Source organism: Hemitrygon akajei, chromosome 3 (genome assembly GCF_048418815.1).
Source record: "Hemitrygon akajei chromosome 3, sHemAka1.3, whole genome shotgun sequence".
In the NCBI taxonomy this organism is placed as follows: Eukaryota; Metazoa; Chordata; class Chondrichthyes; order Myliobatiformes; family Dasyatidae; genus Hemitrygon; species Hemitrygon akajei.
This window is the reverse complement of record NC_133126.1, coordinates 160,153,450-160,168,884: the sequence shown is the minus strand read 5'-3', so window position 1 is coordinate 160,168,884 and position 15,435 is coordinate 160,153,450. Positions and strand designations below refer to the sequence as shown.

At 38.9% G+C, this 15,435-nt stretch overlaps 1 protein-coding gene across 3 annotated transcripts in view; it reads left to right on the top strand.

Annotated features, from left to right (window-relative positions):
* LOC140725550 (major facilitator superfamily domain-containing protein 8-like) overlaps nt 1-15,435 on the top strand; it is an 86,807-nt gene that overhangs the window by 35,157 nt on the left and 36,215 nt on the right. For all 3 annotated transcript variants that reach the window (XM_073041155.1, XM_073041156.1, XM_073041157.1), the window contains 4 exons: nt 10,031-10,104; nt 12,812-12,895; nt 12,998-13,127; nt 14,045-14,167. In XM_073041155.1, coding sequence (XP_072897256.1) covers nt 10,031-10,104; nt 12,812-12,895; nt 12,998-13,127; nt 14,045-14,167 — 411 coding nt within the window. The remainder of the gene's footprint in view (nt 1-10,030; nt 10,105-12,811; nt 12,896-12,997; nt 13,128-14,044; nt 14,168-15,435) is intronic.

Below are 15,435 nucleotides of genomic sequence, written 5' to 3'. Positions count from 1 at the left end.
CAATATTCTCATGGGAAAGTTTGTTAGAGCTGTTGGGGAAACTTTGAACTAATTTGGCGGGGGGTTGGAAGCAGAGTGAAGGGATTAAAGATAGGACAGATGGTTAAAAAAGCAAAGATGGTGTGCAGTCAGACTGTCAGGAAGGGCAGGCAGATGATGGGACAAAATTGTAGTTAGAGTGAGTATCAGTGCATCAGGGGTGCAGAATCAAGAAGAGTAGCAAATACAGTACTCAGTGTTAAATATCAATGCACAGAGTATAATACAAATCTTGTTGCACTTTTATTAATTGTCAGATATGATGATGTGGCCATCACGGAATTGTGACTGAAGTATGGTTGTAGTTGGGAGCTGAATGTCCAGGGTTACACATTGTATTGGAGGAATAGGAAGGTAGGCAGAGGGAGTGGTGTGGCTCTGCTGGTAAATAATGGCATCAAGTCATTGGAAAGATGTGACTTAGGATCGGAAGATGTTGAATCCTTGTGGATTGAGTTAAGAAACTGCAAAGCTAAAAGGACCCTGATGGTAGTTATATACAGGCCTTCAAACAGTAGTTGGATGTGGACCATAGATACAACAGAAATTAGAAAAGGAAGTTTTGAATTTTAAAGATTTTCCAAAATCTCATAGTGATTTGTATTGCTCAGATTTGGATTTCCAACCTGAGTGTGGCCTCATTGTGACAGTAATGGGTTGGCATATGGGAATGGGAAGTAGAATTAAAATTTGTGGCCACTGGGATATCCCGCTTTATCTGGCGGACTAAGCATTGGTGTTCAGCAAAGCGGTCTTCTAATCTTTGTCGGGCCTCACTGATACATAGGAGGCCACACTAGAGCATCGGATATAGTAGATGATCCCAACAAATTCACAGGTGAAATGTCACACCACCTGGAAGGACTGTTTGTGGGCCCTGAATGGTCATGAGGGAGGAGGTTTAGGGGCAGCTGTAGCACTTGCTCCACTTTCCATTCCTATTCTGACATATCAATCCATTACTGTCACAATGAGGTCTCACTAAGGTCGGAGGGGAAACACCTTGTATTCTGTCTGGGTAGCCTCCAACCTGATGGCATGACACTGATTTCTCGAACTTCAGGTGATGTCCCCTCCCCACCCCGTTCACCATTCCCAATTCCCATTTCCCTCTCTTACCTTACCTCCTTACCTGCCCGCCACCTGCCTCTGGTGCTCCTCCCCCTTTTTCTTGGGGTCATCTACTGTATTCTTCAATGGCCTTCTCTCCTATTAAATACCCCCTTCTCCAGCTTTGTATCTCTTTCACTAATCAGCTTCTCAGTTCTTTTCTTTACCTTTCCTCCCCTCCTGGTTTCACCTATCACCTTTTGTTTCTCCCTCCCCTTCCTCCCAGCTTCCAAATCTACTCATCTTTTTTTTTCTCCAGTGCTGATGAAGGACATCAGCCTAAAATGGTGACTGTTTACTCTTTTCCATAGATGCTGCCTGGCCTACTGAGTTCCTCCAGCATTTTGTGTGCATTGCCTGGATTTTCAGCATCTGTAGATTTTCTCTTGTGTGAGCTTGTGTATTTAGCTGTGTTGAATTAATCAGGATCAGAACAAGCTGGTTTAAAAAAAGGAACTTTTTTTTGATTTCATGTTTCAAAGTTCTAGGGTTTCTTAAATTTAATGCTGATGCAATTACAACCATAAATAATGTGATAGCACACATATTTCACCATGGGAAATTTAAACAAAGTATTATGCGATCTTTTTCAAAATATAGATCTTAGTGATTATTTTATTCAGCCCTTGATCTTTTGCATTATTTTAGTCAGTGTTTGAAATTTGGAGCAGTAAATTTTTGTATATGCAGTTTCTGCAATAAAGAAACAGGTAATGTTTTGAAACTTTTTTTTTCTTTATCCACTGGTGCCTTATCTCCTAAGGTATTCTATAATTTTCAGGGTATTTTTGCTGTTAAAATTTAGAGTTTGTGTGATCAGTTGCTTGTGTTGCAAGTTATTTGCAGGACCTAGCTATATTGGTACTTTAAGAGTACTTCACATAACTACTATTAAGTTGTTACAAGCAGTAAAGGGCAGATCACATAACCTCAGTCCACTTCATTTTAAGGGAATTAGAGTTTAGTATGAATTTTCATTGCTCTGGAAGAAATGATTTAGCTGTTTGAAAATACATTTATCTTGGGTCAAAGACAAGCAATATAAAACATTTTTTGCTGGCTTGTCACTGCACAAAAAAATGATTTATGATAAAAGTTTTTCCATGGCATTTTGTATTTCCAAGAAAACCTGTAGACTTCAATGTGCAAAACTGTAAATTGGTTTTATTCTTGATGTTTATTATTTCTGTTTCCTGGTAGATCAGTTTTGACAGTCTCAATGTGCCACCTTGTGGACAAAGATCCTTCCAACATATATATTTGCCTATTATGCATTATGATCATTTGCAGCAAACTTTTTTTATTGTAACATTTCCATAATAGAAAGTTGCCAGTCACTTTGGAATTTACTCTTGATCCACATGGTTTAGTTTATTAAACTATAAAGACCATAAGGCCATAAAATATAGGAGCAGGATTAGGCCAATTGGTCCATTGTGTCTGCTCTGCCATTCCTTCAAGGCAGATTCATTTCCCCTCTCAACCCCATTCTGCCTTCTCCCTGTAACCTTTCATGCTCTGACTAATCAAGAACCTGTCAAACGTCACCTTAAGTACACTCAATGATCTGACCTCCACAGCCAGTTGTGGCAATAAATTCCACAGATTCATTACTCTCTGCCTGAAGAAATTCCTCCTTGTATGTTTTAAATGGATGGCCCTCTGTTCTGATGCTGTACCCTGTGGTCCTCAACTTCCCCAGTATAGGTAACACCCTCTTCATATCCACTCTTATCTAGGCCTTTCAATACTCGATCGTTTTCAATGAGATCCTTCCTCATTCTTATAAATTCCAGTGAGTACAAACCCAGAGCCATAAAATGCTCGTCATATCATAACCCTTTAATTCCCAGAATCATTCTCTTGTACCTCCTGTGAACCCTCTCCAACATCAGTACATCCTTTTGTTAGATAAGGGGGACCAAATATTGCTTCCAATATTCTAGTCTACTCGAAATGAATTCATTTGCATTTGCCTTCCTCACCACTGACTCAACCTACAAGTTAACCTTTAGGGAATCCTGCAGGGAGACTCCCAAATCCCTTTGCACCTCAGAGTTTTTAATATTCTACCCGTTTAGAAAAGAATCTAAGCCTTTGTCCTTTCCACCAAAGTGCATGACCATACTACCCTGGAGGTCCTGCTTTCAGCATTCTACCTAACTCCCTAAATTCTCTCTTCAGGATCTCCTCCCTTTTCCTATCCATGTCATTGGTGCTAATACTGTATGCACCAAGGCTTCTGATTGCTCACCCTCCCACTTATGATGCATTGGACCCAATCTGATTCATCCCCGACTCTCAACATACCATCCAGCTCTCTTTCATGTCCACAGAATTTCATATGTATTTCACTAACTATGGAACCCTCTAACACTACTGCATCCTCTTCTCCTCCTCCTCTCCATTCTGAGCCACACTGCTAGAGTTGGTGCCAGAGACCCAGTTACTGCGGCTGCCCCCGGTAGGCTATCCCCCTCAACAGTATGCAAAGCAATATACATATTATTAAGGGAGACAGCCATAGACATACAACACACTGGCTGCTCATTTTTATTCCCTCTCCTGACGGTCACCCAGGTACCTGCCTCCTGCAATTTAGGGGATGCCAACCTCCCTGTAGCTCTTACCTGTTACCACCTCTGGTTCCAGTATAAAAATGTATTACAACTTTGATCATATTTTCCTTAAATTTATTACTTCAAATGGATACAGTGTATCCTAATTTTGCTAATCAAATGTCCTAAGACCATAAGACCACAAGATGTAGGAGAAGAATTAGGTCATTTGGCCCATTGAGTCTGCTTTGCTCTTTCATCATGGCTGATCCAATTTTTCTCTCAGCCCCAATCCCTTGGCTTCTCTCAGTACTTTGCATGCCCTGACTAATCAAGAATCTTTCAACTTCTGTCTGAAGTAAACATAAAGTTGCCTTCCTCGCAACAGACTCAACCTGCAAATTAACCTTTAGGGAGTCTGTTTGCACCTCAGTGTTTTTTTTTGTATTTTCTCTCCATTTAGAAAATAGTCGACCCTTTAATTACTTCTACCAAGTGCATGACCATACACTTCACGACTGTATTCCATCTGCCATTTCTTTGCCCATCCTTCTAATCTGACTGTCCTTCTGTAGCCTCTCTACTTCCTCAAAACGACATGCCCTTCACCTACCTTTATATCATCTGCAAACTTTGCAACAAAGCCATCAATTCCATCATCCAAATCATTGACATACTGTACAACGTAAACAAAAAATTGATCACAACACAGACCCCTGTGGAACATCACTAGTCACTGGCAGCCAGCCAGAAAAGGCTCCCGTTATTCCCACTCTTTGCTTCCTGCCAGTCAGTCATTGCTTTATCCATGTTAGAATCTTTCCTGTAATTCCATGTGCTTGTAGCTAGTTAAATAGTCTTGCATGTGGCACCATGTCAAAGCCCTTCTGAAAATCCAAGTACACAACACCAATTGATTTCTCATTTTTTTGTATCTATAGACTGACTGGTCTATATTTTCCTTTCTACTGTCTCTCTCCCCTCGTGAAGAAGACATTTGCAATTTTTCAGTCTTCCAGAACCATTCCAGAATCTAGTGAATCATGAAAGATCATTACTCATGCCTCAATGATCTCTTCAGCCACCTCTTTCAGAACCCTGGGGTGTACACCATCTGGTCCAGCAACACACACAAAATGCTGGTGGAACACAGCAGGCCAGGCAGCATCTATAGGGAGAAGCACTGTCGACATCTCGGGCCGAGACCCTTCGTCAGGCCCACCCCATCCGGTCTTCTATCATTTTGCATTTTCCCCCTCCTACTTTCAAATCTCTTACTATCTTTCCTTTCAGTTAGTCCTGATGAAGGGTCTTGAGTTTTCCAAGAACCTTCTCTCTAGTTATGGTAGCCACACATTTCATTAAACTTGACACCTAGAACTTCCATAATACTGCTGATGTCTTCCACAGAGAAGACTGATGCAAAATACTTATTCAGTTCGTCTGCCTTTTTGTTGTCCCCCATTACTACCTCTCCAGCATCCTTTTTCAGTGCTCCAATATCCACTTTTGTCTCTCTATACTTTATGTATCTGAAGAAACTTTTGCTATCTTCTTTAATATTATTAGTTTACTTTCCATCTTTACCTTAATGACTTCTTTAGTTGCCATCTGTTGGTTTTTAAAAGCTTCCCAATCCTCTAACTTCCCACTAATTTTTTGCTCTCTAATTATATGCCCTCTCTTCGGCTTTTATGTTGCCTTTGAATTCTCCTGTTAGCCATGGTAGCATCATCTTTCCTTTAGAATACTTCTTCCTCTTTGCAATGTATATATCCTGTGCTTTCCAAATTGCTATCAGAAATTCCAGCCATTGCTGCTCTGCTGTCATCCCTGTCAGTGTTCTTTTCCAATCACGTTTAGCCAACTCCCCTCTCATGCCCCTGTAATTCCCTTTACTCCACTGTAATACTGATACGTCTGACTTTAGCTTCTCCTTCTCAAATTTAAGGGTGGCTTTGATTATATTAAGTTCTCTTGCTCCTAAAATTTCTTTTACCTTAAGCTCTCTAATCAATTCTAGTTCATTGCACAACATCCAATCCAGAATAGCTGATCTCCCTAGTGGGCTCAGCAAGAAGTTGCTGTATAAAACTATCTTGTAAGCACTCTAGAAATTACCCTTCCTGGAATCCAGCACCAACCTGATTTCCCCAATCTACTTGGATATTGAAGTCACCCATGCCTATGGTAAAATTACCCTTTTGGCATGCATTTTCTATCTTCCACTGTTTGGGGGTCTGTATACAACTCCCATCAAGGTCTTTTTACCCTTGCAGTTCCTTAACTCTGTCCTCAATGATTCAACACCTTCTGATCCTTTGTCACCTCCTACTAATGATTTGATTTCATTTTTACCAACAGAGTAAAATCCACTCCTCTGCCTTCCTGCCTGTCCTTTCAATACAATGTGTATCCTTGGACATTAAGCTCTCAGCTGTAATCTTCTTTCAGCCATGATTCAATGATATCTACAACATCATACCTGCCAATGTGCAACTGTGCTGCAAGTTCATCTACTTTATTCTGTACACTGCATGCATTTAAATACAATGTCTTTAGTCCTGTATTCACCCTTTTTGATTTTGTCTGCCTTTTACATTTCAACTCATCCTATTGACTGCAATTTTGCCCTATCAACAGCCTCTCCTCACTACACGTTGCTCTGTTGGTAAACCAGCTACCTCATCTTCAGCACTGATATCCAATAATCTAGGATACCTCTTGCATTGAAATATATGCAGGTCAGGACACGAGTCGCACCATGCTCAACTGTTTGATTTCTAACTTTATTTGAGGTCTTACCAACATCTTTCTCCACAACCTTTCCACTAACTGTTCTGGCACTCTGCTTCCCAGCCCCCTTCCACTCTAGCTTAAACCAATCATGTAGCGTTTTCAAACCTTCTGGCTAGGATATTAGTCCCCTTTCAGTTCATGTGCATACCGTTCCTTCTGTACAAGTCCCACCTTCCCTGGAAGAGAGCTCAATGATCCAAAAATTTTATGCTGTCCCTCCTACACCAACTCCTTAGCCACATATTAAACTGTATAACCTTCCTAGTTCTAGCCTCACTAGCACTTGGCACAGGTAGCAATCCTGAGATCACAACCTTCGAGATCCTCCCCCTCAAATTAGCATGTAACTCCCTGAGCTCCCTATACAGAACCTTGTCACTCGTCCTACATATGTCATTGTTACCTACATGGACCATGACCTCTGGCTGTTGAACATCCCACTTAAGAATGCTGAGGACTCAATCCGTGATATCCCAGATCCTGGCACCTTGAAGGCAACATACCATCCAGGAATCTTGTTCTCGCCCACGGAACCTCCTATCTGTTCTAACTAATAAATCCCCTTTCAGAGTTATAGAGGCAGACTTGGTGCCACAGACCAGAGACTCGACCACTGTGAAAGTTGGAAGACTTTACTCTGTTATGTCGTTCACTTCCGCCCACCCCCTCCCACCCAACAATATCCAAAGTGATATACCTGTCGATGAGGGGGATGGCCACAGGGTTACTCAACATTGGCTCCTTAACCCCTTTTACAGACTGTCAGCTAGTTTCTTGTGTCTGTCCCTTGGGTTAACTACCTCTCTATATGTCCTATCTATCACCTCCTCAGCCTCCTAAATGATCCGGAGTTCATCCAGTTCCAGCTCTAGCTGCTTAATGCAGATTGTTAAAAGCTGCAGCACTTTTTGCAGTTGTGGTTGTCAGCAACATTGGAGGTCTCCTTTTCTTCCCACATCCCACAAGAGGAGCATTCAACTATCTTGCCTTGCATCTCTACTGTGCTAAATGAGGAAGTGTAAAGAAGGGAGGGGGAAAAACTCATCCTGAAGCTTTTCCTTTTTGCTTTCTCTAACTGAAGCCTTGAAGAGCTAAAGCTTCTTGATCATCTCTCTATGCACATTCAGACGATAGCTGTTTTGCTTGCCTCTGCCTTCTTTTAATTTGCTCTTGCTAATCAATCCCTAATGCTGATTGGTTACTGGTCAAAGGACTTTGTAGCTGTAGCAACCCGCTGCTGCCTTTATACTCAGGCAGTGGACCTGATTGAAATCCCCTCCTCTCAAAACTTCCAATGTCCCAATTGGTCACTGGTCAAAGCTCTTTAAGACTGCTGTCTCTTAGTGACAGTGACTAATTAGGTAATTAGGCTATTGCTGTTCCTGAACATGAGCTATCATAAAATTTTGATTGAGTTTCCTTGCTAGGCAGCAATGGGTGAGTCTCAGCAAACGAATGTCAAAGAAATCTGAAGCATTCACAACTATTTATAAACAGAAGTGCCAATTTTGCTTTCTGAAGAGATCCACATGCCATGCAGCATTTGTGGAAAAGAGTAAACAGTTGATGTTTTGGGCTGAGAGTTTTCATCATTACTGAAAGGTTTACTCTTTCGCATTGATGCTGCCTGCCCTGCTGAGTTCCTCCAGCATTTTGTGTTGCTTGGATTTCCAGCATCTGGAGGTTTTTCTCTTAATGTGATTGGACTATCGGCTGTTAATTGTACATTTCAGAGCACTAGAAATAGTAAAACTATGGAAGCAGATAACACTTCACTCATAGTACTGAAGCCCTGCGCTGTGGAACTAGCCATGCTTCAGCAAACTGTTTCAGCATTGTTGTTCCCCCGCAGCAGCTGACAATGTGAAAAATTGTTCATGAATGTTTTGTTCATAAAAATTAAAATGTACTGAATTTGCCTTATTACTTCCCAAGCAGTCTACTTTCAACATCAGCAAGTTTATGGAAAGTATTGACAATCCTATCAAGCAACAATTACTCACCCAGTCATATACCCAGTCATGAATGCCTAGTTTGGATTTTGTGACAACCACTCTGCTTAAAATCTCAGTATGACGTTGGCTCAACAACAAATCAAATTCCAAAGATGAAGTGGCTGCTCTTGATATCAAAACGGCATTTGACTAAGTGTGGCATTGAGGACCCTTAGCGAAACAGAAGTCAATGGGCATCAAAGGGGAAATAAAACCTTCAATGCTTGAAGCCATATCATTCGCAAAGGAATATTATTTCTAATGGTTATTGAAAGCCAATCATTCTGGCTCCAGAATATCATGAGTTCATTTGGACAGTAAACTTAAATTTCATCTGTTTCTTCAATGGCCTTTCAATCCAGTGTGGGTGGAGTGGGAATGTTTAGTTATTATTCCATAATATCTAATTTCATTCACAGCCCATCAGAAATAAAGTAGCCTATGGCTAGACACCGAAGTATCATACCATGACTATTTCTGTTTTAAAAAAAAAGACTCTAGCCGCTTATCCTGAGTAATATCATCACTGAGCTCTCTGGCTTCCCCAAACCACAATCCTCTGCCCCACAAACCTTAACATCCTGGGGTCACCATGGACGAGTATCTCAGGTGGCTCAGCCACTTGTGCTGTGGTTACAAGAGAAGATGATGAGAAATTCTCTTACCAGTTGCAACTAAATCTTTCTATAATTTACAGGGCATTTAATGAAATGCTCTCTGCCTGTATGAGTGTGCTGCACTCAAAAGGTATGCTGCCATCTAGAGCAAAATAGCCTGTTTCATTGGTCCTACTGGCACAGAGTGGTCATAACATGTAGCATCTACATAATGCATTATAGTTACTTAACTGGGCCATTATAACAAGACTGCCTTAAACTATAAACTCTGCCACAGAGAAAGATAAGGCTTAAGCTACATGGAGAGGTTCATATACTTGCAGGTTCCACTTCAATCTGCACACCACTTTGACTTGTATATATCATGTGCTTTCATTATCACTGAATTTCCTCTCCAATGGCTTTGTAGGAGTACTGTCAATTGAAGGACTGCAAGAGCTCATCACTTCTATGCCAAGGGTAATTTTAGATGGGTAATAAATGCTGGTCTTGCCAGTGATGCCCATATACAAAAACATGAATAATAAACATCATATTTAACATGCATTCTAAAGACAGCATCTGGTCTGTCATTAAGTTTAAAGAGACATGAGAAATTTTAAATTTTATGTAAAATTAATTGAAAGAAGAAAATAAATAATTTGTAGCACTAAGCAGCATGGAAAATATTGAACTTTTTTTGCCTCTCTTTGTGTTCATAAAAGCCTTGTCTGGGTTTTTTCTTCAACCCATTACAGCTCAATCAATAATTTGATAGAATTGTCACCCATCTGTTAGATAACACATTTGATTGTTTTAAAATTTTCAATAAAATTTCATTTCAGGTGATGAAAACAAAAAAACAGGAAATCTTATCATTGACATTTTCAATTTTGTTAAATGTAATTGTTATTCAGTCTTTTTTTAATTTCAGAATATCTACGCGAGGAAGTGGTGGTTGTTCTTACAGCACAATTCATTACTCTCTTCAATCAAACTGCTTTAGAGGTATTCAATACTCTAGTAGAATCAAAAATTAAATATAGACAGGAGTATGATAGTATAACAGTTATGGTACTGGGCTTGTAATCCAAAGTTGTAAATGTAAAACTGAAATTATGGCTGCTAATTTCAAAACGATGGAATCAAAAGCTAGCTTTGTATTTGTGACTCATGCCTATACTAGTTTATAAACCTGTCTGGTTTACTAATGTACTTATGTGGTTTACTAATGTACTTATAGGGAATTTAATCTGATGTGCTTGTCCATTTATTTGTGATTAACTTCAGATTCATAGCAATAATATCCCTGATGTAGTTCAAAGTGACTATAAAACAATATGTACGAGACTGAACTATAATTGGAATTTATTATTGTCAAATGTATTGAGATTCAGTGAAAAGCTTGTCTTGCATACTTTATACAGATCAAATCATTTCATACTGCATGAGGTAGACCAAGGTAAAACAATAATGAGGCAGAATAAAATGTAGCAGCTACAAGAAGGGCAGTGCAGGTAAACAATAAGGTGCAAGATCATAACAAGGTAGATTGTGAGGTTAAAGTCCAATTTATTGTACAAGGGAGCTGTTTAATAGTTCTCCTTTATAGATGTCATTGAGCCTGGAGATATGTGCTTTCAGGCTTTTGTATCACAAATCAATGATGAATCAGGCAGAAATCTGCTCATCAGCATTTGTGGGAGTTGTGCTGAAACCAAACGTGCATTTCCATAGTTCGGTTAAACTGGGTATAGTCATAGTCACATAATTACACATCTCATTTAGTGTCACTTTCATCACCATTTCTGCATTTGGCTTGCAAGTGAGTTTTGGTGGAGAGCTACCAATAAGTATGAGTAGAAATTAAGTCTTACCTTCATACTGATCACATTCTCTATTGGTGTATGATATTATCATTATGATCAATGGAATAAGATTAGATCAATTCAGCTGTTCAAAAGGACAGTACAAGACAATGGATATTCAGCAATAGAAAAATTGTGTTCTCTGCCAATCCACCATGTAGAGTGCTATCTCCTTCACACTTTCAATTTTGTTAAGCCTGAAAACCAAATGCATTCAATAAGAAATGAGTAAAGTTAATTGAGGAACAATAGCAGATATGATAAAACTGAGATGCTAAATCCTCTATCAACATCTTAATAATAATGTAGGTCAGAAACTCAATATGAACAGCTATATGAATACCAAAGCTAAGTGAGGATGTTTGAGGCTAGATTTTCTATTGTGACTGGGTGTCAATTTCTGACACCCGGAGCTATTATATTATCTACAAGGGATATATTCTGTGTAATGGAATGTTCTTAAGTTGTCTAGCTATGTAAAACTAGTATCAGTGAAGCATTAGAGTGCATTGCAACATCTGCTAGAAGACCTTTCAAGCTGAATTTCTTCGTGCCATGGAAATATGTAGCTCTGTTTTTCATCATTGGTTAAAAAGACTGGAAGTCTTGTATGCATTTTTAATAGAGGTGTCCCTTCATTGCATACGCTACAGAAGATGAAGAAGGCAGTTGGATGCTTTCTGCAAGGCACTTTCAAATAGCAATAAATGCTTTTCTTATCAACCCCTAAAAATAAATAACTTTTGAATTGAAAGTGTTCTTTTTATCCTGCAAGTATGAAGTATAATTACTCTGTAATCACCATGTAGTTTGTACTCTTCAAAGCCAGCATCCTATTAAGCCCTATTTTTATCCAGTCGTGTTCTGTTTCTTTCATGGTAACCTATTAGGAAACTAGAGATTTTTTCAATAAATAAAGTCAATATGTCTTATAGATGAAGAAAATCAATTTTTTTTTGTTGTTTTTGAGATTTATCTGTGAATAACCTTATGCCCACAAAATCTCAAATTCTTTACTAAATAACTTACCATTCTTGCCCCTCCACCCAACTTTGCCCTTCCCCAGTTTCAAAATAAATCTCTGGTATTTTAGTTAGTAGTTGGCAATTATACTGCAGTGGTAGCAGCTTCATTAATATTGCTTCAGATTTCTGTGTAGTTTTTTGAAACCTTTCTGTTCAGCCCAGTGCTCCCGATGCAGTCTCTTCTACATTGGTGAGACCCACTGTTAATTGAGGGACCACATCACTGAGCACCTCTGCTCCATCAACCAGAAGCGGAACTTCCCGGTGGCCAAACATTTTAATTCCGATTCCCGTTTTGACATGTCAGTCCTTGGCTTCCTCTTGCGCCACAATGTGGCCACTCTCAGGGTGAAGGACCATCACCCTGGCTATTCCATCTGGATAGCCTTCAACCTGATGGCATGAATATCAATTTCTCCTTATGGTTTTAAAAAAGAATTCTGTCCCTCTCCCCTCTTCTATTCCCCACCCTGCCTTCTTACCTCTTCTTACCTGTCTGTCACCTTCTCCAATAGTCTACTGTCCTCTGCTGTGAGGGTCCTTTCTACCAGCCCTTTATCTTTCCTACCCACCTAACTTCACCTATCACTTGCTAGCTATCCTCCTTCCCATTTTTCCTTCCCCATCCTTTTTATTCTGGCATCTTCCCCTTTCTAGTCCTGAAGAAGTGTCTTGGCCCAAAACATCAACTGTTTATTTCCATAGATGCTGCTTGACCTGCTGCGTTTCTCCAGCATTTTGTGAATAGCTAGTAATTTTGGTGAAATAAAAATGTTTGATACATCATTTAGTTAATTCTGTATGACTTTTTTTTCATTCTAGACAATGGTTACCCCAATTACCCAGAAATATTTCAGTTTTGGAGAATTAGAAAACAGTTTAATGTATTGTATGTGTGGTGTAGAGGTAAGTTGAAATGCATTTTAATATTATATTGTGGATTTAACATTAGGTAATCAGTAGGTATTCAGACACAGATTTGGGATGACCTAATTTTCTGTTTTATAGGTAATAATTGGATTTTTTATTGTGAGGTGGCTAAGCACTAAATTTGCAGATCGAGTAATCTTGGCAGTGGGTCTTATCTTATGCAACATTTCTTGTATTTGGTTGTTAATCTTCTTGGCAAACCCAGAAGGTAATAATTTTGATGTATTTGTGCCTGTTATGCAGTTTTCACTTGGGTTTTCAAGGATTGACGTTTCTTCAACAAGCTATTTCTGATATAAAATAATTTTTGATGTGTGATGATATACTTGCCCATTTCTTTCTCTAAAGTAGGACAAATATGTCTTAGTGACATTCAGAAGCTATTGTACTGACATTTACAAACTATAATATTTACATACCAATCAATTAATTTTACAAATCTCTTAACACTTAAGTTAATTCAGAGAAGATGACATAAGTGCCGCCTATTGCTGACAGACAGACAGACATACTTTATTGATCCCGAGGGAAGTTGGGTTTCGTTACAGTCGCAGAATTTCATTACAGAATAGTTTTCTATTGTTTACTGCTCTTTGTGGTAATTTTGTCATATTTAGAAACTATTTATTTCATTATATTCAAAAGCATCTTTGCTTTACAGAATTTTTTTGCATGTGCTTAAGACTTCTGTACTTTACTGTATTCAAGTGAAAAATCCCTATTCTGCTTTAATTTGACTTTATATATTTCTAGTATCCACTTCAGTGCCAAATCTTGGTATTACAATAATGAAACACTCTTATAAGTATTACGTCTCTTGATGATATAAAGGTGTAAGTCATGACTTTTCTGCTTACAATAGCCATGGAGGTGGGTCTCTGTTATGGAAGTAACAAAGTCTCCCGACCTGGTAGACATTCTTGCCACTTCACTTCTAGCAACCTCTCTTTCAACCAATAGTTTTACTATCAGGGTTGTGTATCCACAGTATCAGTTTCTTCCATAGTGTTTATTTTGTATATTAAATACAAATAAGTAACAATGTTATTTAGTCCAATTACCCACAGGTTTATCTTTCCAATAAATTGTTTTTTTTAACCAAGGGAATCTCTTTTTTTTTAATAGGAAGTTTTGCCATTTTGTTATCTGAGTTCGTGGTAGGTGTGTTTCTCCAAATTCTGGGGTTGCCTTTTGTTGCTGTATCTCAAGTATCACTGTTTTCAAAAGTTACTGCAGAGAAAACACAAGGTTAGTTGATTGTGGTTTCTCTCTTTCTCATTCTCCAAATCTACACAACTTTTCATGATGTGTTTATATTGTAAGAAGGCTAGAGAAATGAATTTTAGCATCAGGATGAACTTGAATACAATATGGAGCAGTACAGGGATAAAGGAGTGGTTGTACTGTTGAAACTGAGTGTTTTAACTTGGTAACTCATAAGTGAGGCACATTAAGATGTGTGTGACCAACCTCTATAGGATAAGCAGGCTGGTAGTTTCAATGTATTCATTGGTAAGTTAAAACAATGTTTAAAAAGCCTTTGCACTGCAATTCACACTTCAGTTCACAAGTTTACCTTGACTTCCTGGAGTTTCAGTGAAAGCAATTTGACGGGAACGTGTCAAAAACAATGCTAACTTGCAGCTACTTTCTTCCCTTCAAGAAAGGTCTTGTTGACATTGCTACTTAGAATTGGTGTTTGGAAGCAATATTGAAGGCAGTTTTGAAAGTTGTCTACATTTTTAAATTTTGGTCTGGCAGATTATAATTGGTGACACTAATCCTGTGCTTATTTGACTCTTCAATGAGAAGCTTCAGTGCAGGAATAGACACTGCATCAGCAGGAACTGTAACAATTTTTACTTAGAGGCCTGCAGTTGGAAAGATCAACTTGCAAGGTCCACAAAGAATAAACATTTTCAGACATCTGAACACTCACTTTTAAGGTATCTCAGAGTCTTGTTGGCAGAAATATAATATCAGGTGGAATGGCAGTCATGGCTCACAAGAAGTTTAAGGCCACCATAATTTTTTGCCTCTGGATTCTTCCAGAACTTTGCCATTGATCTTAGTCAGGAGCCCACAAAGGCCTAAGACAGATAACTGAATGAATGCAGGGAAGTTTTACATACTGTGACCCCATTCAGAATCAGTAGGAATTAAGGTTTTGACTGACTTTGCACAAGTGCAGCACTTCAATGATTGCATGGAGTTAGCAATTAATGGAGTGTTGAGATCTACTATGTGTTCATTGACCAAAAAGGCTACAATGTCATCAATGCATAATACTTGCACAGCGACAAGATGTTTGTGCAGGTATGGACTTAATTTGAGCAAGTACCATGATGTTTACATCTTGTGCAATTAACTCTTGATCTCTACATACCTCAAAACAAACTTGCTAGCTTTTAAAGACGGATGCCCATTTAAAATGTGATTGATGACACTATTGAAAAAATTAACCTCTCAGATTCAGTACTGAAGTGAAAAGCATCTTACAAACAGGTGTGCCGCTG